Source organism: Desmodus rotundus, chromosome 6 (assembly GCF_022682495.2).
Source record: "Desmodus rotundus isolate HL8 chromosome 6, HLdesRot8A.1, whole genome shotgun sequence".
Taxonomy (NCBI): domain Eukaryota; kingdom Metazoa; phylum Chordata; class Mammalia; order Chiroptera; family Phyllostomidae; genus Desmodus; species Desmodus rotundus.
In genome coordinates this window covers 74,905,961-74,930,468 of record NC_071392.1, presented here as the reverse complement: position 1 = coordinate 74,930,468, position 24,508 = coordinate 74,905,961, and the positions used below count along the sequence as shown (strand labels likewise).

At 52.9% G+C, this 24,508-nt stretch overlaps 1 protein-coding gene across 2 annotated transcripts; it reads left to right on the top strand.

Annotated features, from left to right (window-relative positions):
- The first annotated feature begins 14,612 nt into the window (after positions 1-14,612).
- PRRT4 (proline rich transmembrane protein 4) lies at positions 14,613-24,508 on the top strand. 2 transcript variants are annotated; one of them, XM_024555059.4, is made up of 6 exons: positions 14,613-14,775; positions 15,962-16,681; positions 16,766-16,870; positions 17,228-17,347; positions 22,166-22,392; positions 23,427-23,619. In XM_024555059.4, exons 2-6 carry the CDS (start codon positions 16,030-16,032, stop codon positions 23,541-23,543), a joined length of 1,221 nt encoding a protein of 406 aa, XP_024410827.1. In that variant the 5' UTR covers positions 14,613-14,775; positions 15,962-16,029; the 3' UTR covers positions 23,544-23,619. The 2 variants fall into 2 exon arrangements, with proteins under 2 accessions (XP_024410827.1, XP_053782633.1); XM_053926658.2 differs by having other exon boundaries at positions 22,166-24,508.

The window sequence follows — 24,508 nt, the reverse complement described above, 5'->3', positions numbered from 1 at the left end:
AGAACAGGGGAGGCATGGGGGTAAAGTAATCTAACCTCTCAGAAAAGAGAGAGGCTGGCGGGGCGGGGGTGGGAGTGGGGGGTGGGGAGCGGAGTCTGAAAGACCTGCTTTCCGCTGTCATGGATCGCTGAGCCCCCGTCAGTGATAGGTGCGGCTCAGCACAGGTGAGGCGGTAGCTCGTATTCCTTTATTGTGGATGGGAAAAGGAGGCTCAGACAGTCAGAGTGACTTCCCAAGTGACAGCTGGTAGGAGGTGGACCTGGTAAGGAAGCTGGGCCTGCCTCCATGTCCTCCCGTCTGTCCATTCCCCCTACCTCCTGGTGGGTGTGAAGTGTCCCAGCCCTCACCAGGCAGAGGGCGAGGCCCTCTGTTGGGAGACTGGGAGCAGCAGCTGTGGATCAGAAGAGACAAACTCAAATCCTCTCCTTCCAGCCCAGCTCCCCTTGCCCGGCCTGGGTGGTGGTGGTGGGGGGCGCCCCTCTGTCAGAGGACCACTGAGTTGGAGGGGAGGGGACTTCTGGAGGTTATGTGAACCCTCTAGAGAAACCAAGGACAGGAGAGCTCCCCAAGAAGGACACGAGGCTGGAGCGCTATCCTGGGGAGAAGAAGCAGGAAAGGATTACATTTCAGCAGTTGTGTGAGGAGAAAGTCGGCTTCAACTGGGTCAAGGGACAGAGCTTTGGAGGATTCAAATTCAGTGCAGGATCTAACCTGCTCTCACTCCCTTGTGACCACATTGCCTTGCTTACTCCACCTCTCCGCCAGGATTTCACGCTGAGTGCAACCAACACCGAACTTCTGACTCCCTGTATTAGGCTGGTTCTCCAGAGAAGCAAAACCAATGGGAGATATGTTATAATTGTACATGTGTGTGTGTATATACATATATATAATATGAATATATGAAGTGGGGATTATTATCATCTTCATTTCCAGAGGAGAAAACGGGCTCAGAGATACAAAGTGATTTGCCCAAGGTTGTCCAGCCACTCAGCCACTGGGACGAGGTTGTGACCCCATCACTCACTCTCTAGCCCCAGAGTACCTGCTCTGCCTACTCTCCCAGGGGCGAGCCCAGGGTTGGAGAGGGAGAAAGAAGAGAGGAAGGGAGTGCTTCTTGCCCAGCAGGAGAGAGGTAGGGCAGGACTGAGCTGGCAGGGGCCCTGAGTGACTGGTACCTTGCCAGCCGCTGCTGGCCTCCTCCCTCCACTCCTGTGGCCTCTGCAGCTCCAGGGCTGATTGGGCTCCCTCCCCTAGCACCAGCCTTCTTTGCCACACCCCACCTTTGCCTGGGGCCTGTCTACACTGGGATCCCTTTCTGGCCCAGTGAGGCATGTAACCCCGAGCTGACAGGCGTCCGGATGCCAGGGCAGTTGTGGCTGGCCAAGGCTGAGGTCACGGGCTGAGCACCCCGTGCTGGCCTCTGTTCACAGGCCCGCTCCTTGCCTTGCCTGGCTGCAGAAATTCCCCTCTCACTTCCCTCCTGCTCCACAGCTTCACCCTGGCAGGCTCTGCCTCTTCCAGCAAGGCCTAGTGTATTAGTTTCCTGTTGCTGCTGTAACAAATTACCACAAATTTGGAAGCTTAACAACACAAATTTGTCCTGACCAGTTTGACTCAGTGGATTGGGTGCTGGTCATTCTGCAAAGTGAAAGGCTGCTGGTTGGATTCCCGGTCAGAGCACACGCCTGGGTTGTGGGTTGGGTCCCCACTTGGGGTACATATGAGAGGCAACTGATCGATGTTTCTCTTCCTCTCTCTTTCCCTCCCTTGCCCTCTCTCTAAAAAATAAATGAATAAACAAAATCTTTAAAAAACACACTCTAATCATTAAACACACACACACAGATTTACTATCTTACAGTTCTGAAGGTCGGAAGGCTGAAATAGGCCCTCTAGGCTGTGCTCCTGGAGGCTCTAGAGGAGCAACCTTTCTCTTGCCCTTTCCAGCTTGAGATGCCCCTTGAATTCTTTGGCTTGTGGCCCCTCCCTCCATCTTCACACCTCCCTGTCTTTCTGACCTCTGCTTCCATTGTCACACCTACTGTGACTCGGACCCCCCTGTCTCCCTTTACAAGGGCTCTTGTGATTACACTGGGCCCACCCAGATAACACGCAATGCTCTCCTGCCCCCCAAACCCTGAACGAGTCACATCTGCAAAGTCCTGTTTGCCACAGGGGGTAACTGCACAGGTTCTGGAGATAAGGACGGGGACTTTTCTGGAGAGCCATCCTTCAACTTCCCGCACATAGCTAGGATGCTCACTTCCTCCATAGTTAGAGGGAGTATTTGTGGCACCTTTACCACCATTGGCATTACCTCACACCATCCTGAGCAGCTGGGCATGGCTCCCCACTGTGAGAGCCTGGCCAACTCCAGAGCCTGTGGGCTTGCCGTGACCCCAAGGCCACTCCCCAGACTGGGAATGAAGTTCTCCCTCCTGAGAACTCTGCACAGCCCCCTCAACTTTGGCTTTGAGTCCTTCGGGTTTGCCTCTTGGTCTGGCCTGCAAGCTCCCTGCAGCAAGGCTTGCGCCTTAGCCCCCGGGGCCCTGGCCCAGAGCACAGAGGAGCAGGTACTTGGGTGGTATTTGGACAGAAAGAGAGAGAGGATTTTGTGGGCTGGGGTTCATGGTTGGGCTCCGGAGGACCCATGAGCCCCTGCCGTGAGCATACAAGCGTGTGTGTCTGTCCATTTGTCTGGGCAGAGGGAGTGGAACTTCCACCGGATTCTCAGGAGGGGGTTCCAGATCCCAGGATCAAGAACCCTGTTCTAGGGTCTGCCCTCACCCCTTTTCCGGGCTCCCTTCTCTGAAGCGGCCTTTTACCAAGGTTCACTCAGCCCCGGGACAAGGCCAGGGGAGGCTGGGAGGAGGTGTTCGAGGAGGGGCTGGTCCACAGAGCTCACTGGGAATAGTAGGGATGGAGGGGATCCATCACTGCCCCCTTCTCCCCTGCATTCATTCAGGGAGTCAATATTTTTTTGAGCTCTCACAATATGTCGCTCCTCCCCACCCCAGACAAGGCTGTGAAGGCTTGGGCAGGAAGAGCCCACCCACTTTTCTTCACTTGTCAGAGTCCGGCCCCTCAGGGAAGTACACAGCCTTGCCCAGGGTGCCCAGATGAAGCAGTTCCCTTCACTTCAGCTTCTCAATGTCGGCCTCTGGGCCCCCTTAGTGCCTCCCAAGCTCCCGCCTGCCCCAAGTCTCTGGTGGTCCCCACCCTCCAATCTCTTCCTGTCCCTGCCCTGGCAGACATGACTTCACCCTCCTATCAGGGGTCGCCCAGCCCTGGGAGAAGGGGTGGGACCTTCTTCACAGCTCTACCCAAGGTGGGACCAGCGGAACACAGGCCTCCCAAGTAAGGCTGATTCACCTCATTGTTAGGATTTCAGAATTTGGGTTAGAGTTCGATGAGTGGCTTATCTCACCTTGTAAAACAGGAAGTGGGTTTTAAGCAATCTGCTCCAATAGCCAGAGGCACTAGCATTTCTACTTAGGCCCTGGACCTGAGCCCTTCTTCCTGGAAAGGTTTTACAGAGGGGTTCCTCTGGCTCCCCTCCTACAGGTAACCCCATCAGGGGCCACACCTGTGGTGAGAGTAAGAAACATGTAGGACACAAACTTCTTGCACCCACAACCTGCTCTCCAGATATCAAACTTCCCACTCCCTGCCCAGGAGAGAGGGCAGGAGGGGTGGGGGTGCTGAGGGAGAGAGAAAGGACTGAAGGTACCCAGAAGGGTGCCTCTCTCTCACCAGCAGCCCCAGGCACAGAGTGAGTCCCCTCCCTCGTTTCCTGCCCAGCCCAGGCCCTCTGGTAGGGGAGGTCCTCCAGTGTCCTCAGCATCAACTTTGCCATTTACGTCCTGGAGGCCTCAGGTATCAGGAAACAGGGAGCAGGGCTGAGATGAGGACCAAAGATTGCTGTGAGGCTTCTCCCAGCCCATGGCTACAGGGAGGAGGGAGGCCTGCACAGGTGGGCTGGGGGAGCCCCACCTGTGTTGGGGCTGCTGGGGTCTCCCTTGGCGGTAAGGGGAGAGGGGCATGCATCCCACCACTCCTGACGGGGCCACATGCATGATGCCTGATACCACGGTAGCTCTGTTGTTGTCCTCCTCCCAAACTGACAGGCCCTTCACCTGCTCTTCTCTGTTCTCCGAAAACCTGAAGGATGAGGACAATTACCAGGGAGGGAAGGGTCACAGGCCAAAGCATCTCAGGGCAATAGGTCTCCAGTCCCCTGCTATGGAAACAGCTGAGTTCCTTAGGTACGTGTGGGAAGCCTTCAGGCTGTCAAAAGGCAAAACCCAGCTGGGGTGTGCTTGTACTGGAGTTTGTGTGGGAGGAGGGGCTTGGAGCAGCACCCCCCAGCTTAGCCACTGACCTATCACCCACCCCGCCCCAATCCTTATCTTGGGTGGTCCATGGGTTTGCAGCTGGGTGGGAAGGGCAGATCAGGGGACCTCTGCTCTAAGCAGGGACTGTGCTTTTTCACAGGGATGTGAGAACCAGGACACTTTTCCCTGGGGCTTCCTCTGCCCTATAAAACTTAAACAGATCAACTTTGCAGATGGCATCACAGCTCTTACCAACCTCAACCTCCTTCCCTCTACCCTCTGGCTGGAGCGTGTCTCCTAGGCCAATCCAGGTAGGAATCCTTCTCTCCTAGCCACTTTCATCCCTTCCTTGTCCCCACTCCCCTCCTGGTTCCCCACCCCCCACCAACCTCTTCTGTCTACTGCTTCCAAACTTCTCCACCTCCTTCAGTACCCTCAGTGGCTTGGTTTGTCACTGCTGGGACCATGACACCAGAGTAATGTAATAGCAAACACGTGGAGGGTGGTTACGTGCCAGTGCTGTGTGTTCAAAGCTTTGGATACACTAACATTTAGTGTTCCTGATACCTCAGGGAAGGGAAGACTGTTTTATCCCCGCTTTGCAAACGAGGAACCTGACACAATGGGAAGCAATAAGGCTGAGTTAAATCTAAGGGCTGCAGAAGCAAGGAGACCCAGACCCACAAAACAGACACTTGGCACAGCTGTCCTTGTCAAAAGAGTAAAGCATCGTTTTGTGCTGTTTTTTAAATTACAAAGGAAAGTGCGCAGCAGGCCTCTCTGACCCTTGCCCTATCTACCCGTCATCCCCCAGGACTAAAGACACGAAGAGATGAAACGCTGGGACTGGCTGGAGGGACCCTCTGCCAGCCTGCCCCTTCTCCCTCCCTCCGCCCCTCCCACCAAGGAGCCAGTCACAGGAGGGAACCAGGGTGGAGACCAGAGCAGGGTAGGGACTGGGGTTCCCATCTCTCTTCCTCAAGCCTCCTTCCTCTCACCACTCGGCTTCTCATTCACCCCCATTTTTCTGCATCTCTCTTGCAGAGAACAGGCAGTCACCTGCAGGCCCTGCTTTCTGGGTGCTGGGAAGGTCTCCTGACCTCTGGGGGTGGGGACAGCCCCACAGAGCTGGGTTGAGCAGCCCCCACCCCAGACCTGTCTCTTTTTTGCTAATTCCTTCACTCTGTCACTCCCTCCCTCTGCCTCTCAGGACCAAACCAAATTTCACTCTCATGTGGCTAATGTCTGAGCCCCATGCTATTCCTGGTCCACTCTGCCCTCCTAGGAGTATCCGTGGGAGGTACACCCTCTGTCCTGGAAGAAGGGACAGAAAGTCTCTCAGCATGGGTGAGAGGGAATGAGAGAGAACAGTCGAGCTCAGGGAGGTGGGACAGGGAAGTGGCTGCAGGGAAGATGTTCTCCAGGCCACTGGGAGGAGGTGAGGGGGATCCTAGCATGGGATCCAGGAAGAGACAGGATTCTTGGATGACGGAAGGGTTCAAGGTGTTGAGACACCCACCTGGGTGATGTGTGTTGTATTGATTAAAAAGCAATCTATGGACAAATCACAGACTGGGAGAATACTTTTGCAAAAGACATATCTAATAAAGGACTGTTATCCAAAATGTACGAGGGAGATGCCCCCAAACGAAATTCATTTATAAAAAATTGTGCATTTATTCTTACATGTTTAAACTTCAGTTGCCTTCAAAGTACTTTCCATCTGATACAATACACCTATCAAGACCTTTTTTTTCCACTGCTTGAAATAGTTTTTGAACTCATTGATTTTGATGCCTTTTAGTGCTGCTGACATTTTTTGTTTCACCTCTTCCAGTGAAATGGGCAAACATTTCACTTTGAGGACTTTTTTCATCCAGGGAAACAAACAAACAAAAAGTCGCTCAGAGTGAGTTTGGGCGAATAGGGAGGATAGGGCATGGGGGTCGTGCTGTTTTTGGTCAAAAACTGCTGAACACTCAGTGCAGTGTGGGCAGGTGTGCTTGTAAATCACCCATCTTGAAATAGGCAAATGCACTGAAAGAATCTTTTTAAAAAATTGCTGAAACCAAACGCAGCCTCTCACAACAACACCAGTTGGTACCCTGATACAGATGGGTTCCCAGAACACTCACCTAGTGGGGGAAGCCTGTACTACAAGGGCCTGCCCTCCAGAAGATAATTCCGTTTTTTGGGGGGTGTCCCCTCATACCTTAAGTGAAAGAAACCAATCTAAAAAGGTGATGTACTTACAATTTCAAAAAACTCAGAATTCAACAGTAAGAAAATGAATAACTCAGTTTAGAAAGTGGGCAAAAGATTTGAATGACAGCTCACCGAAGAAGATATACAGATAATAAATAAGCAGATGAAATGGGCCTCAATATCATATGTTATTATGGAATTGCAAATTAGAACAATGAGGCATCACTACGCATTCATTATTTTGGCTAAGATCCAAAACACTGACACCACCAAGTGCTGGTGAGGATGTGGAGCAACAGGAACTCTCTGTGGGAATGCAAAATTGTGCAGTCACTTTGGCAGACAGTTTGGCAGTTTCTTACGCACTAAACATACTCTTACCCTGCAATGCAGCAATCATGCTCCTTGGTATTTACCCAAAGCAGTTGAAAAATTATGCCCACAAAAAACCTGCTTACGGATGTTTATAGCAGCTTTATTCATCACTGCCCAAACTTGGGAAGCAACCAAGACATTCTTCAGTAGGTGAATGGGTAAACAGCGGTTCATCCAGACAATGGAATATTATTTAGCACTAAAAAGAAATGAGCTGTCAAACTGTGAAAAGACGTGGAGGAACCGTAGACCTTAAGTGAAAGAAACCAATCTGAAAAGGGACGTACTTACAATTTCAACCAAAGGACATTCTGGAAAAGGTAAAACTATGGGGACAGTAGAAGGATTGATTGGCAGTTACCAGGGCGTGGGGAGAAAAAGCAGCAATGTAGGTGAGATGGTGATGATGAGGAAGAGAGGTGAGGGGCAGTGATGTGAGAACGTTTTTGGAGAGAAAGCTGCCTGGATTTGCTGGTGAATTAGATGTGAGAGCAAGAGAAGAATCAGGCACGACATCTATATTTTGGTTAGTCAACTGAGTAGGAAAAGGTAGTACTATTAAATAAAATAGGAAATAATGGGGAGGCCGAAAGAAAAATTCTTTTGGTGACATTTTGTGTGTGTGTGTGCGGGAAGAATGGTTGGGAAAAGAATTCTATTTTGGAGAAAAAGTTCGAAGCATCTCTTAGTAGAGATGGTAGGTAGGTTGATGAACAATATGAGTCTGGAGCTTGGAGGTCAGAGCTGGTATCTAAAGCCGTATTAGCAGAGGAGATTGCCTGGGTGAGACTGCGCACAGAGGAGACAGAAGGACAAAGGGGGGGAACCAGGCAGGTGCAGTGTCTCCAGAATCACTAGGAGTGAGTGTGCAAGGAAGAGAAGTAACGGATGGGTCCACTGTTTCTGGAAGGTCAAGGAAGAAGGTTCAGGCCCTTTGGACTGGGCAATCTAAAGGCCACGGCGACTTGACAGGAGTTGTTTTGGTAGAGCCGGGCAGGACGAGCGGACAGGAGTGCGGGGTAAGAAAGTAGCCAGGATGGTGCGGACAACGCGGAGACTGTCTGCTGTGAGGAGCAAAGAAACGGGGAGCAGTTTGGTCGGTGCTTCTTCCCACTGCCTTGCCTTTGCTGTTGATTCTTGGGCCAGAATCACAGTTTTGTAAAAAGCCATCGTAGCTATGTAACATTGCTTAATATTTATCTAAGTTATTTTTAATTATTGTAGCTACGTAACCTAGTGTAATGTTTATGTAAATGAATACGTACTACCCAAAAGAAGCAAGTTTTTGCCATACATTCTATTTGCCACTTTTTTTTCCCAATGGTTCTTTCTTTTTGAAGATTTTATTTATTTACATTTTTAGAGAGAAAGAGAGGGAGAGAAACAAATGTGTGAGAGATACATGGTTGCCTCTCACACACGCCCCCTACTGGGGACCTGGCCTGCAACCCAGGCATGTGCCCTGACCGGGGATTGAACTGGGAACCCTTTGGTTTGAAGGCCCACACTTAGTCCACTGAGCCACACCAGCCAGGTCTTTCCAAAGGTTCTTAAGAATTTTTGCCTGTTAGTCTTACAGATGTGCTTTGGAATATTTAATTCAAATTTTACAAATCTCATTGATATTTTATATTACTTGGAGTAGTACTTAAGGTATAAATCAAGAATTTGATGCCCTTATAAAATATCGAGTGGTTGATTCAGAAACAAGACTTGTTTCTCCATTTATCAAGGTCTTTTCCTTTTTTTCAGCTTTATGGAGGTATAACTGACAAACAAAATTGTAATATATTTAAACTGTATGACATGAGGGTCTGGTATATATATATACATGGTGAGAGGATTTATTGAGGCCTCTTTTATATCTCTCAGTAAAGTTTTCTTCACATAGATTCTTTTATTTTATAGAAAGTTTCTTTCTTTCTTTCATGTATTTTGCCTATGTAAAATATGATTTTTTCTTCCAATCCTTGTATAGAAAAGCTATTGATGGGAATACTTAGCCTTAATCTAATTACATTTTTTCTAATGTTTACCAAACGTTTCACAATATAACCGATATATTCGCTTCTCCTTCACTCCTTTCCAATATTTTATACTTGTTATTACTTCTCCTCCTTTTCTTCTCATCTTTTTGCTTTGGCAACAGCTCACAAATTGAAGCTGAATGTCAGCATTGATAGCAGAATTTCCGTTTTTAATTGTAAGGGAAATTTTTTATTTCACTGTTAAGTATAGGATTAGATATTCTTTTGAAATACATTTTTTTGTCATTTTAGGAGATATCCTTTCATTATTAATTTTTAATATATAACTAAAATATCTATTAAAATGATTATGGTTTTCTTAGTTGGCCTATTGACATATTATTTAATACATTTAAATTGATAGTGAAAAAATGTATCACCATTCAGAAGAGTACATAACTGTATATATGTATATATATATAATGTATATATATTTTTCTTTTGTTACTGATTTGAGAGAGATAGACAGCCAGACATGCATTCATTGGTTGATTTTTTTAAGCATTTTGTTTATTTATTTTTAGAGAGGGGAAGGGAGGAAGAGAGGAAGAGAAATATCAATGTATGGTTGCCTCTCATGTACCCCAACTGGGGACCCAGGAACGTGCCGTGACTGGGAATCGAACCAATGCCCCTTTAGTTCTCAGGCTGGCACCGGCACTCAATCCACTGAGCCACACCAGCCAGAGCTCATTGGTTGATTCTTGTATGTGCCCTGACTGGGGACTGAACCCACAACCTTGGTGTATCAGGATGATGCTCTAACCAACTGAACTACCCTGCCAGGGCAAAACTATATATATATTCTTTTAAAAAATAAAATAAAATGAACACCCATGTATCCACCACATAGGGTGAGAAATATGATAGAACAGGACCGCTATCACAGAAACCCCTCCCCCAGCCATAACCACGTGCTTGTTTGTTGCCTCCCCCACCACTGGGAAGGAGTCTCTTGACTTGTCGGTTAGTCCTCCACTTGCTTTTGTTTATGGTTTCAGCACATGTGTGTATATTCCCAAATGATGCTGGGCATAGTCCCAACTGTGAAAGGAAAGGACAATCTTGTGCTAGATGAAGACTTAGGGGAGAAGAGATGCCACAGAACCTCTTCTTGGTGTGGCTGCATCTTCTCTGAGAGCTTACAGGGACCTTTTCCAGGACTGTCAGAGGGCAAGGTCATCAGTGAACCCCGGGAAACTGAGCTCACTGAAGCGAGTGCTGTGGTGTAACCAGACCTTGGATGTCTGGATGGAATCCTGTCAGGGGCAGTGGGCTGCTCTGTGATCTCTGCTTCTGAGCTCACTCCCATGTCCCTCTCACAGGAGCGGGTCAAAGTGGGACATTTCCTGGGCAGGCAGCGGGGCACGGAGTGGGGAGAACAGTAGCTCATGGTACTTGGTCAAGACAAGGCAGGTACCAGTAAGAATCGGAGCAGCCTCTTCCAAACGTTCTGACCTGAGGTTCCAAAGATGGTACACTGGCATCAAGGATCCTGACTATGACAGTCATCGGTGTCTCCTGAGTTAGTCCCACTGCTCCCATCTGAACCGGTGTGCTCGTGGTGGACAGCTGGCATCCTGGTGTCCTCCCCACATCCTCTGAGGCGCTCTCTGCCTCCCGCTGTGGTGATCTCCTGGGACTGCATCCCATGCTTTCTGCTTGCTTGGTTTGCTTTCTGGTTTCGGTGGAGCACTTTCTCTAGTAGCTTTTCCAGAAACTGTGCATGGAAGGTAAACTTTTTGAACTCTTCTGTGAGTGCAAATGTATATATCCTATCATTTTACTTGATTGGTAGCTTGAATGGATATAAATTCTAGGTTGAAAGTCAGTTTTCGTCAGTATTTTGAAAGCATTGTTTTTAAATTCTAATGTTGCTGTTGAGAAATCTAAAGGCTTTCTCATATCTAATCCTTTGTACATTACTTTTTTTTCTGGGGGTTTCTAGATTTTTCTCTTGAATTTGCATTGGTGTGTGTTTGTTTTATCTACAGTTCTAGGTGTTAGTGGACCCACCCTTGTATCTGGCAACTTCGGTCCTCATGTTCTGGAAAATTCCCTCAAATTAGTTCATTGGCGATTTCCTCCCTTCCATTTTCCTCTGTTTTTTTCTTTTTGGTACTTCTATTTGATGTTGAACTCCTAGAATTGTCCTCTAATGTTTACATCTTTTCTCTCCTGTATGTGTTACCTCTTAGCACGTTTGCTGTACTTTCTAGGGAGATTTAATCAACATTATCTTTGTATCTTTCTATTGGTGTTTCTGTTTCTGCTGTTCTGATTTTATTTTCCAGACACAATCGTTGCTGTTGCCATTCTCTGGATGTTCCTTTCTGTCGCATCTTTGTTTCATGGACGCTGTATCGTGTGTTGTCTGTCTAAGGCTATTAACGATGGCCTTTTCGACACTTTCTCTTCCCTGTAGAACTTGTTCACTCCAAGTTACTTTCTCTGGTTGTTTGTTTTGTCTCTCTCTTCTGCGTTAGAACATTTCCCGGATGACTGGTCATCGTTGGCCATGATTAAGGTTGCAGGGGTGCTAGGCAAAGACTGAGCTCAAAGGTTGGGTTTGCCACCTTGGGAGAAACGCCTATGTCAGCAGCTTCAGGTCTTTCCTCTTGGGCGAGTGGCATACCCCCGAGGAGAGTCTTCAGTTTCACGGAGGTCCTGCCCCCAGTGCTTCGAGAGCCTGGTGGTGGGAGAAGGCTCAGGGTCTCTGCACTCAGCATTTCACCTGACATGATCATGTAATCCCCTTGCTTTCACAATTTGCAGTGTGGTACCTCCACTCCTAACTGTACATGAAGCTTCTCCAACCCAGATACCCTCTATCTTACCCTCGTCAGAGGGAAATCCTCCCGTGTCTGGCTGGGATAGGGGACTGGCTGTTCCCCAGTGGCTTGGAGTTGGGGAAGAGATCTAGAAATCTAACTCTTTCTCTTCCTGGTTCCTTTTGTTGGTGGTGGCGGTGGTGACACTATTACAGATGTCCCCCACTCCCCACCTTTTGCCCCCCTCCACCCAGCCCCCGCCCCTTTCTGGCCTTCACCACGTTGTGTCTGGGTCCATGGGCTTTGCACACATGCATATATATGTTCTTTGGTTAATCTCTTCCATTCCTCCCCTTCCCCGCCTCCTGGCTCTTATAGTAGCAACCTTTCACACAGTTCCCGAGGTACGTTGGGTTGCCAATTTCTGTGTCTTCTGAGAAGCTCGCAATGCACATCAGGCTGGTTCTCAATTTCTCCCACTGCCAGCTGACATCTTTTTCTTCAGGACCGATAAGTCTGTAATTACATGGGTGTTTGCCATCCCGCTTCAAAAATTTTGTGGCTGTTGTCTCTTTTTCTGTTCTCCCCATCCTTGTAAGTTTATCTCTTGATTTAAGAGCCTCTTTATTAACATTTTAGTGGAGTTTTGGGAGGGAGTGAAATCAGAAGTATGCATTCAATCACGATCTTAACCCAGAGCCCTAACTTCCCTTTTCCATATATTTTTAAAAAATATATAATTCTTGGGAATAACTCTATATGGCTATAGAGGATTGCTATTTTAATATACTGGAGTTTGTTTATTTCTGTCTTTCCATTTAGAAGTCTTTAAGTGTACATGACTAGCAGGAAATGAGCCATTTTATAAGGAGGATTTAAGGAAAACGTCTCTAGTGGGATAAATTTTATTCAGTATATAAGAGAAAATGGATCCCAGGATGCAGGCTCCAGGCAGCCCCTGAGGGGCCAGACCCTATAGTGAATGCTGAGGCGAAATCCTCTGAATGTCTTGTCCAGGTTCCCAGAGTAAGTCTCAGACTTCGCCACTGGAATTCCTGGAGAGGGGTTCAGTGGGTGGTCTGATTTTATCTATTATCAGTTGGGGGAATTCTGTGAAAAGAAACTGAGTTCTGGGCACCCTTTTTAATTGAAAAATTCTATTAAATGTATCGGGGTAACATTGGTTAATAAAATTATACAGGCTTCAAGTATACAACTCTATAATACATCATCTGTATTTTTCACCCAAAGTCAAATTGGATACCTTTCTAAAATGCAACCCTTGCCCATTTGGGCCCCAGAATCACTCATTCGTTTGTTATTCGCTTATTTAATATTCACTGAGCATGCGCTATGGGCAAAGTGCTGGGCTAGCTCTCTATAGTTGAGAAAGAACCTGTCCCCTAACTGTTTAAGCACCGCCTCCCCCAAGCACCTTGAAGAGCAGCTAGGGAGGGGTAAATGGAAAGGGGGGTGCTCGGGGTGACATCCAAAGCTGTAGCGTGGTGACAATAATTTTTCTCTTTCTGTGGCTTGTGACAAGCAATAAGTGAGGGGACTCCTAAAGCACCCAGCGTGGTGTTTGGCACACAGTAGCATGTCTGGATTTGGGGGGCAGCTTTACGTCATGCAGGGAGTCCCCGTGTTTTATGTCCCCATAGGAGCATTTTTTGGAGGAACATTTTAAGAGATTTAGAGACTCAAGACAACATAAATGAGGCCGTCCGACTTAAATCAGTCAGGTGGCAGCCTAACGAGGGCCACGAAGTAGTCAGTGGGCACCCGGCCCTCTGGTCGTCTTCGGCCCGGTGGCAGCCTTGGCTCTCATGGGCGCGAGGCTGCACACTCTGTTTGACTCCAGGGTTCCCCTCCTGCCCGTGATTGCAAACAGGTTGTAAGCCTCCTCTCACCAGCAGCTTAGCTCACCATTCTCTCTGGCAGACATTTCTGAAAATCTAAGTATTTCTGAGAAATCAGTTTTAGCAAAAAAAAAAAAAAAAAAAAAAAAAAAAAAAGTTACACACATGAACGACAGCGGCCAGTCCACCTGTGCCTGTCGGGGGCACCCCTGTAGCAGGGCGGCCATTGAAAGCCTCCGGGTGGTGGAGAGGGCAGCAGAGGGGCTGGGTTCAAGACTCCTCCAGCTGTGTAACCTTGGGCAACCTCGTTACTTTTCTGAGCCTTAATTCTGTGAAATGGGGACACCCACAGGGTTGTGGTGAGGACTCCCGAGGAAAAAGGTGTAGAAGTGCCTATTACACTTTTACTCACGGCTTAATAAACGCAGTGTGGCTTCCTGCTTGGGGTGCCATTCTGGGGCCAGCTGCGTGTGTGTGTGTGTGTGTGTGTGTGAGAGAGAGAGACAGAGAGAGAGAGGGAGTCTGTGAGTCTGTGTACACGAGTGCGCGCGCGCGGTGCTGTGGCCCGCGGGTGTGTTTCCCGGGGGAGGCGTGCGTGTGGATGGATGTGTGTGATGGGCCGCCCTGCGCGAGTGTGGCTGCCGGCGCCAGGCTGAGAACGAGGCGCCCGCGCCCGGCGCGGCTGATCGGCAGCCCTGGGTGAATGAGCGCGCGTGGGGGAGACGGGCACAGACGTGCGCGCCCGCCTGCTGGCCGGGGTCGGGGGCGCACCGCGGACCGCGGACCGCAGACCGCGGTGAGGTGGGAGGCGGAGCGGGGAGGGAGGGGAGGGCGGGAGCAAGGGGAAGAGGGTGGGAGGGCAGTCGGAGCGCGGTTGCCGCCGATCCCCGGCGCGGGTTGCTCAGCCGGGGAGCAGGGCTCACAGCCAGGAGGCGGCGCCGCGGGGACGAAGCGCGGCGCGGGGCCGGGCCGGAGCGCACGCCTCGGGACAGCGCTGAGGGCCGCGGGTCGGGCTCGGCCAGACCCCGGGGTTGGCGAAGCCGCGGTTGCCTGGACGAGCCGAGGGGCGTCGGGAGCGACCGAGAGAACCGGCGAGACCCTGCGGATCATCGCCCAGCTGGGCGCCGGGGCCGCCGCGACCGCCCCTTCTCTGGGGACTTGGCAGAGGAGACCCGCCTCCGGGAGGGGGCGAGAGGAGCAGGTCGGCCAGTCGTGCAGGATGTGTGTGCGCGCGTGTGTGTGCGTGTGTGTGCGCGCCTGCAGGGTGTGTATGCATGGGGGTGTGTGTGGGGTGGGGGGAGATGTTGTGGGTAATGTGTCTCTGTAAGGGGTGTGTGAATGTGTGTAGGGGCGTGTACCTCTCAGTGTGACTTGTAAATACTGTGTGGCTGTGAGGTGTGTGTGTGGGGGGGGGGTGAGTGAGACAGACGGGAGGCTCGGAAGCTCACAGAGCTTGGTCCGAACATATACAGGAGGTAGGGGCCTCAGCAGGACTGAGTGTGTGCGAGCACTTGTGAACAGGGCTGTGTGAAGGGTGAGTGGGTGAGTGTGTCATGGGTGTTAGGTGTGGCTGTGCGTATGATGTAAGGGGCCAGGTGCACGTGCGTCCCTGGCTCACCCTCACCTACCCCCACCAGATGTTTGTGAAGGGAGGGGGCTCTGGCCATGGGGTAGGAGTCTCCTATAGCAGCCCTTTGCCCAGCTTTTTTGCCTTGCCATCTTCCCAGGAAGCCAGAGATGGCCAAGCTGCCCCTCCCCCAAATACTCCTAGGGTTAAAGGGAAGGGAGCAGGCCAAGCCCCAGGAAAGAGGGGAAAGGCTGAAGGGACAGAGCTTCTGCCAGACCAGAAAGCGGGACTGCGTTCTCCATCCCTGCTGGTCACTCAGCCCTGTGCTCCTGGGTAGGAGTGAAGAGAGGGCCAACATCTAAGGCTGGGGCCCAAGGTGGGGTGGGGTTAGGTTGAGTCTCATCCCTGAGGGTTAGCTTGTTCTCAGTTGTATTACCAGAAGGGTGCTGGGCACACAGTGGCCTCAATACACATTTGAGGGTGGAAGGGAATGATAGAGAAGGGAGGGAAGGGACCTGAATCTGGGAGTCAAGTCCATCCCATCTACTATCAGTCAAGGATGAGAGCAGCTGGTTGCTGCCATACCCCAGCCCCCAAGTTGAGCAGGAGGGGGAGGCAGGGGCTTAGGGAGAGGGAGCCTTAGGGAAACTGCAGGGAGAGATTTGTACTGGGGCCTGAATGGAGGAAGGAGCTGGCAGCTCTTCCCAGGCAGAACCCTTTGCATCCCGCCCCCACTACCTGCTTCTCTGCTATCAGAAGCCTCTCTCTGAGGCATTCCATCCCAGGTAACCAGGGCTCAAGGTGCCTCTCCTCTCTCCAGGACTTTCGTGCTGAAAAGGTGCTGAAGAGTCCCCTGCCTGCTGAGGCCACCTGAGACCAAGTAGGGCCATGGCAGGGCACGGCTGTCTGGGGCTGGGGCTGTTCTTTGCGGTCCTGCTTGCTGCTCCTGTAGGCCCCCAGCCTGCCTCCTCCGTCCCAGGTGCCCCTCTCACCACTCTGACCCCACCACCTCAGAGTGAGACCTCGATGCTCTCTCTCAACCTGGGACTTAACTTCAAATTTCACCTTCGGGGACCTGCTGCTGCCTGGGGGAGCCCTGTCACGGAGACCCAGCCACTCTCTCCTGGGCTGAGCCAGGACCTGGAGGAAGAGGTGGTCAGAGGACTGAGGACTGACCCCTTTTGGGAACTGCTGGTGAGCTCCCTCGGGAACTCCCCCCCAGAGTGGGGCTCTGCTGAAGGCAGCCCTAGTCCCTGGGCCTCCTCCCTGCCTCTGGAATCCACATCTCCCCTCTCTGAGCCCACCGACCCGCCTACTGCTCCCTATCAGCCCAGGATGGGCACTGTGACCTGGGATACTGCTCTGACAGCTACAGCACCTTCATCCAGTGCCCCCAGGCCCCACCAGACTGAGCTGGAACTGAAGTTTGACATGGCGCTGAGAGCAGGCGCAGCCCCCACACTAGGGCATCGAACGTTGCCCCTGCTGCCCAGTCTGCGGGCCAGCCTGGCAGAGATCGCTGGGCGCCTGGGGCCCTTTGGTGAGTACCCACTCTATCCTGAGGAGAGCCCCTGCTGGGCTGCCTGGCAGGTAGAGAAAACTTCAGCCAGGGCTCCTTTTGCAGGGTTCTTTGGCACTACTCTGTCCCCACTCCGGAACTTCTCAGGTGCGAGCCCCCCAGGCCCCACTACATCCCCAAGCTCTGCCTCCAGAGTCTCGGATTCTCCAGGTGAGTGTTTATTTCATTGCAATGAACACTTACAGAATATCTCTACACTTCAGGCACTGTACTAGGGGCCTAACCAGCACTTGCCTTTTCCTTTTGTCCTTCACTCAAGGGAAGGTCTGCATTGCTTCCTCCAGGCCCTGGGGCCTGGGCCACTGCTCCCAGGAGGAAATTCCCTCTTTGCCATACTGAGTCTGGTTTGGCCCTTGGAGCTTAACTCCTGGCGGACATGTGGCTATAATTCCTGGGACAATGGCTCTCTTAGGGCAAGGTCTGGGGAAGGACAGACTTTTCACCAAAAGCCCAGAGACCAAGGCTGGCTGGTAAGATGGCACTCAAACCCCGTGTGCTCCTTTGCAGGGTTATTTGGTACCACTCTGTCCCTGCCCTCATCCTTCCCGGAGACAAAGCTCCCAAGCCCAGGCCCACTAGACCCAACTGCTTCCCTAAGTTCTGCCTCTGTTGCAACAGCATCACTAGGTAAGTGTCCCATTCATTTGAACTTGACAGTTACTTATTGAGCACTTACTACATGCTGGCCACTAATTGGCATTCTGGGACCCTTTTGTTTCATTGTCCTCATAATTATAATCACCATTCCCTTCATCATCACCATGGAGATACATATTAATCACACGAGAACAAGTGTTGCTGGGGATAGTCCCACGCAGAGTTGAGTAATGGTCCTCTGGGAGCTCTGCAGCCACACGCAGAGCAGGATGTAGACAAACGTATCAGGGGCAAACAGACACACAAACTACTCCAGGATTTCCACAGCCTCAGCTCCAGCCCCACCCCCACCCCCACCCCAGCCTTGGGGCTCTCTCCTTTGCTGTCTGATTGGACATGACGTGCTGTCAGATATGGGCAGAGCTGGACTCCTCATTGGGAAGACGTTGAAGATCTCAAACAGACAGGTGCCATCCTTGTTCATGAAAGCACAAAGACGGGCTGGGGGTGCCGAGGAAAGCCCAGGGGCTCCAGAATCTTGAGGCTTGGCTTTAAATTCCAATTCACTTACTAACCAGCTTGGTGACCCTGGGGCAGGTTATTTACTGTCTCTGCACCTTAATTTTGCTCATATATCTAGGGTTTAATAATAGTACCTATTTTGTTATTGTGAAGCTTCCAGATAATGTAAGCTCCTGCCATGGGGCTGGGCACAAAGTAGAAGCTCACTAAATAATAGCTGTTAACCTTGTTTCTTCCTCCCCTGCATCTCAAATACACCTCCAGACCCTGCCTCTCAGTCACCGCAACCCCAAGATGAGAAGGGATAGCATTTAAGTCACAGGACAGAAGGCACACTGCTCAGGGAGAGGTTCTGGTAGGTGAGACCAAGGGAGCCACGGAGAGGGACCTCCGGGCCCAGCTTTGCTCTGCAAAAGGTTGACTGTGCCTTGTGAATCCTCTCAGCCACCCCACGCTAGGAACCACTGGTCTCCCACTTCTTGCAGCTCCAGACCTGACACAGCACCTGCCTCTGGCTCACTCCTGCATGGTCACTGCACTCCCGGGCACATGGGTCAGGAGGCTGCCATCTCCTCCCCTGCAGCCCAGTGTGTGGCAGTGGCAGAATCTGCTGTGGGCCTGGGGGCAGGCTCTGTGGCCTCAGGGGAAGGATGCTGGCTTGCAGTCTGTCAGCCTGGTGACAAACAGCACTGGCCAGGCAGGTTTAATGAGTCTGGACAGTATCAGAGGCAGCCCAGCTCACTGGCCCTGCCCTCCTTCCCCCTCCTCACTGGTGGCTGCAGGAAACCAGCCTCTCCCTGATTGTTCCTCTTGGATAAACCCAAGTGAGCCACAGTCCTCTTGGGGAGCAGGCCAAGGGGCCTTGCTCAAGCCAGCAGCCTGTGTGGGGAGTAGTGTCAGTTAGGGGACAAAGGGAGTCTCTCTGAGTCTCCTCTAGGATCTTTCTAACCTATGAGTAGTTAACCTCTGACCCCAGGGCTTCTGTTCTCTTTCATTAGGCCCCTTCACCTTGGTCAGAGGTGGTATTCAGCTAGTCCACCCAGAAACAGTTGTATAGGTTGTAAACACATTGAAAGGCTTTTATACCATTTGATACGTGCCCATTGCCCTTTGCCCCCTGAGCACTCCCCTCCACTCTCTGACCACCCTGGCTGGCACCTGTGCTGTTTCCAGTTGTTAAATATTTCAAATGTCATCCTCACAATAGGATCCATCCTCCATAATCCTGGAGGTGGGGGTGGGGAGAGAGATGGGGCCAGGACACTGAACAGGCTGCCGCTTCCGGCATCCAGAGTGGAGCCTGTGATCCCCCAGCCCTTTGATCTGGGCAGCTGGTGGATAACCAGGCCTGACTTTTCCGTATATCCAGCCAGCCCCTCTCTCTAACTCCTCCCCAGCTAGCTCCGACCCCTCAATTCTCACATTGACATACCATCTCCTCCCTTGACCCTGAGGTCAAGAGGGGCCACAGGGCCCGAGTGTGACCATCTTGTCAGGGAGGCCTGCTCAGGAGAGGGACCCTAGGAAGTCACTGTCTTCTTGGGCTCTTTGGGGGGAAACTGAGGGCTCCTTCTGGGGAAGCCTCGAAAGGGGAGGCAGGGCCTAAGGTCAAGTGGAGCCTTTTAAAGGCAGAAGCTGGGTCTTCTTCACCGGTCCCCACCCACATGTGGCCCAGTTCTGGACACACCGAGCATGCCCTGCCCCTTGGGAGCAGTGTACCTAGTTAGAACTCCCCCTTCTGACACCTGAGCTGTGCCTATACTTTGCCTACTTTCTGGTTTTTATTCTTTTTCTGCCTCCTTCTGAATATTGAAACTTGCTCTAGCTGCCATAGTGCTTTGGGACAGAGGTGAGAGATGGGGCTTCCTGTGGCCCCTGGGTAAGAAGTAGAGCAGACTCCGAGAGCTGCTCTTGTCTGCACAGTGAGTGGGTGAAGGCCTGCCGGGTGGCAGTCTGGCTCAGGCTGTGGGGCTCCTGGGCACCGTCTTCCTCCCTCTCTGCAGAGCCCACCAAGGCCAAGGAAAGACCAGGCAAATTCACCCACTTTGCAGAAGAAATGGGTTGGGCAAGGGCATCTGAGGGGACCAAAGAATGAGGATGAGGGAGGGAGTATGTGTATTTGGTCCTGCCAATGTCATACTGATACCCGCCATCTGCAAGCGGTCCCTTCCCAGCTGTGTCTTTAACTTATGGCTGTGTCTTCATTAGGTGTTCAGGGATGATCAGTCCATCTAAATAGTGTTCTTCCAACAGGGTTTATACAGTGAGAATGTGTTGCTGTTCACTCATTTGACTAATTGTCGATTTTCTAAGTAAGTTTAGAGTGTGCTAAGGGACAACAGTCTTTTGTTAGTTAAATCAAAAACTAGTGTGAGGCCAGATATGGTCACAGTCTCACCAACACCAACTGATGATTGGTGCTAGACATTAGCCGGTAATGATGACACCAATGGCAGTCATATTTTGCATGCTTCTTATGCTCCAGGCACAAACGCCTTTGCATACTTCGCCCATTTATCCTGAAACGCCCTGTGCAGTAGGCATCTCCCCATGGCAGACCTGAATGCGATGGAAGGGGAGCCAGGGCGCCTGCTGCCATTCGCAGCAGGCCATGAGCTGTGGATATTTAAAGTTCGGGCTGCTCCCTCTCCGCCCTCCGCAGTTGTCTGCTTCTGTCTTCCCCTCCTCTCTCTCCAGAGCCCCTTTCTGCCCTCCTCACTCCTTTTCCTTGTTCTCAGGACTGCTCCGTCCTGCGTGTCCCAGCATGAGCGGGCACTGCCTGGGGTGGCCGTGCTCCTGGGGTCTTCCTGTATGGCCCAATGAGGCATGGTTAGACATGGCCAGGCAGTTGGCGCACAAGAGTCTGGGTGTCAGGAGACAACCCACCCCCTCATTCTACATCTGCCTCCTGTGCACTTCCCTGTTCCCACCAGGCTGTCCCCATCCTTCACCACCATCTTTCTACCTCCATCCTTGCCTGCAGCTACAGTTCTGCTGAGACTCCTAGGTGGTGTAGGGAGAGGTATCCTCCCTTGCTCCTCGGCCATGGGGAGAATCCTTGGGTCTAACTCCTAACTCCTCTTGCTCCAGGAGAGTAGAATTAGAGATCTTACTCCTCACCCTCTCTTACTTGACTTCTCTGTCCTTCAGGAAGTGGGGAAGATGTTGGAGCACAGGATGAGGCTGGGGAGTCTGAGTGAGCAAAGCCCAGAGCAACCCCTGAGGGGATCACTCACTCAGGGCACTTTAATCCACTGTGATCTCTGCAGTTGGTCTTTCCTAGGAGTTCAAGGGTAGTCTCGAGACCCAGGGCAGTTCATCTCAATGTCACCTTCTATAAAATGGGGCTAGAAGCAAAGGGACATCTATATTAAGAGCCTTAGACCAATGGCTTTGTGACTGAGTCAGAATGAGCCCACAGCCATGGGTAGGCCGAGGTGGGAGTCCAGGCAAGCAGGAGGGCCAGTGAATAGGAAAGGTGTTCTCCTCAGGGTGCTGGTTGGGGACAGGACGTCGCACCTCTCCTCCTGCTGCATGTGTGTGTTCGCATGCACAAGAGTGTGTCCGTGTGTGGATGTGTGTGAAGGGGCTTTTCCTGAAGAGACAAGGAGAAGGGGGAAGCAGCTGAAAAGTGCAGGGGGAGCTTCTCCTGGCACCAAGGTGGGAGCTGGGAGTTAGCGCTGCAGGACGAGATGAGCAAACTAGTATTAGTGACAGGCTCCGGAATCGTGGATGGGGGCTCAGACTCTGGCTCAGACATGGATTCTAGTGACAGCTCTGCCATTTGTGACCTTGGACAAGTCATTTTGCCTCTCAGCAGATCCTTAATACCTTCATCTGGCAAATAAGAAGATTCACTTATTCACCTGCTCAGGGCCAACTCTGGGCCAGGCACCATTTCAGGCACAGGGATTCACATGTGAGCAAAGCAAACCAAGTTTTTTCTTTTGAAGCTTCCTTTCTGGTGAAAGATTTGAACTAGAGGCTTCCACCGTCCCTTCCAGTTCTAAAATTCTGGGACTTCTTCAGGAAAACCTTTTGCTGTAGAATCACAGAGTGAGGAAGGGAAATGAACGAAGTAGGGATCTGGGGGTGGAGCAGGATGGGGGGAGCAATGAGAGCCGAAACTACTGCATGAGGAGCTTGATGGGGGAGGGGAAGGTAGGTTGCCAAGAGGTGAGAGGTCAGAGAGCCCCTTAATTAAGACAAGGGTGTCCTGGATGCTGTGAGGACTCTGACTGGCATACAGCTACTGGCTGCAGGGAGAACAGGAGTGGCAGGGGGAGGGCTGTGCAATTGTCTCAGACAAATGTTCTTTGACCACAGACGCCACCATCCCCACTTCTGGCCCAGATGACCCGTCTCCTGCCAGCCTTGGGAACCCTTCTGTGCAGCCAGAATGTGGGCCTGGGTCCTGCAGCGCCGGAGAATTGCCTGAACGAGAGGGGCAGCCTCCTGAGGGCCCCCTGCCCCTCTTTTTCCTCACCTTGGAGGCCGACTGGGCAGAGGCCAGGGCTCGCTGGGGATTGGCCTGGGAGGCCCATGTGTACGGGGTAGGCGCCCTCTTCGGCCTGGTGGCCCTGCTGGCGCTGCTGGCTCTGGCCCTCTTGCCTTGGCGCTGCCCGCCTGGCGCCCCCTGCCTGGCGCTGCTGGACGTGCTTCTGCTCTCCGCCGGGACCACGCGGGCTTTCCCGCTTTTCTACGACGCCTATGGGCATCGCGACCGGCTGCCCGCGCTCGCCTGGCTGCTACTGCAGGACCTGCCGCTGCCCTGCCTGGCCGCCGGCCTGGGCCTGGCCTGCCTGCTGCTGGCCCGGCCGCGCCCGCCGCGGTGTCCCGCAGGCCTGGCCGCGCTGCTGCTCCTGGGTCTGGCGCTGGCGGCTGTCGCCGCCCTCGGGAGCGCCGCCCACCGCCGGCTGAGGCCCCTGCGGCTTGCCTCCCGCGGGCTGCACGCGTTCCTCGCTGCCCTCCTGTCCGGGCTCCTCCTGGCTCTCTCCTGCTGGAGGGGTCGGCGGCGGCGAGCCGGAGCGCCCCTGGGAGGGTCCGGCTTTAAGGGGGCCACCCCTCTCCCGCAGGCGCGCAGCCCCTTCACCCCACGCGATTCCTGGCGGCGCGCGGCGCGCACGGCCCCGGTGGCGGGAACCTTCGGGCTCCTGAGCGGAGCTCTGCAGGGCTACGAGGTGCTGCACGCCCTGGGTTACGGCGGCCAGCCTGGCCTGGAGGGGCCCTGGCCCTGGTGGGCCTTCCAACTAGGCCTGCGGCTGGGCGAGGTGGGCGTCGCGCTCCCGTTGGCGCTGCTGGGCCTCTACCCCGCGCTCTGCAGCCGCCGTGTGCCGCCCCGCTGCTGGGCCAAACTCTTCCGCTTGTCTCCCGGCCACGCGGCTCCGCTGCTGCCCGGGCGCTGGGTCGCCGGGCCCCCGGACAGGGAGCCTCTGGGGAGCGCCATCGCGCCTGGCGACGCAGAGCTGCTGCAGCTGTGCGCCTTGGCAGGGCCGGGCCCCGACCTCCTACTCCAGGGAGGCGCCTGCCGGGGCCTGGAGGGTGCAGCGGCCAACCCAGCTCCTTCCCCGGCCTCCTCCCCCTGCAGCGATTACACAGTGGACTTCCGCCCGCCCTCCCCAATCAATCTGAGGCGCAGCATCGAGGAGGCCCTGTGCAGCGAGGCCCTGCTCACGCCCGGCCTCTTTCAGGGCCCTGCCTTTGAAGGAGCCCTGCCTGGGCTCGGTCTCTACAGCACCGCCTCGCTGGGAACAAAGACCGAGGCTGTGCTCAGTGGGAGGTCTGAGGAGGCCCCAGGCACCCCTGCGCCCTTGGAGCTTCCCTCTCCCGGGGCCTGGCCCACGGGCAGTAGCGCATCGTCAAGCTCCCTCTGCGGACTCTCCCGGGACAGTTCGTCCATGCTGCTTTGCTCCAGCCCAGACAGGCCCCCGCGCTGCCCGCTGGTCTGCGTCCTCAGCCCCCCGCGTCCCTCAGGAAGTAGCCCTAGCTTCCCAGCCTCAGGATCCTACCAGGCCCTGTCCCCTCCCTCTCGCGACTCCCCAGAGCCTGCTTCTGAGCTGCAGGGCGAAGAGGCCTTGCTGCGGGAGCAATTCCTGGACGCCTGCCGACAGATCGACGAGCTGAGCACGGGCAGCGACACCATAGACCTGTGAAGAGGCAGCCCCTCTGCGCCTGCTCTGCCCGAGACCTGCACACTGTAACCCTTCCCCAGTCTTGCCTGGTTCAGATACCTCTCCCTGTCTCCTTCCCCATCCGGGGGCTCCTGGGTGGGTGTTTTAGCAGCCAGGCTCTGTTGATTGGGAATTAGTGCCACCTTCTCTGGAGCCCTGGGTGCTGATGCCCTCAGCTACAATTCTAGGCTGGCAGGGGTCCCTCTTTCCTTGGCATTCACCAGCAATAAAGCTCCAAGGTGCTCCACTCCTGACCACCACTCCCCACTCTGGTGCTGAGTGAGAGGAGCTATCCTCAGAAGACCTCGTGATGGCCCTCAGTCCCCATACCCACCTCCGCCATGCCCAGGAATCCCATCCCTGAGTGCCTGAGTCTTCCTGTTCTCCACATGACCCTTCCCTATAGAAGGGCCCGTGACAGATCTAGGAGACTCTACAGCTGTTGGGTGGGAGGTGAGTGCTATTAGAGTTAATTTATCAATAAAATATTTTCAGAGGA

Coding starts and splice junctions, on each gene's coding strand:
- PRRT4 (XM_053926658.2), top strand. CDS start 16,030: ATGGCAGGGCACGGCTGTCTGGGGCTGGGGCTGTTCTTTGCGGTCCTG. Junction 16,682..16,765: donor TGGGCGCCTGGGGCCCTTTG/GTGAGTACCCAC, acceptor CTCCTTTTGCAG/GGTTCTTTGGCACTACTCTG. Junction 16,871..17,227: donor CAGAGTCTCGGATTCTCCAG/GTGAGTGTTTAT, acceptor GCTCCTTTGCAG/GGTTATTTGGTACCACTCTG.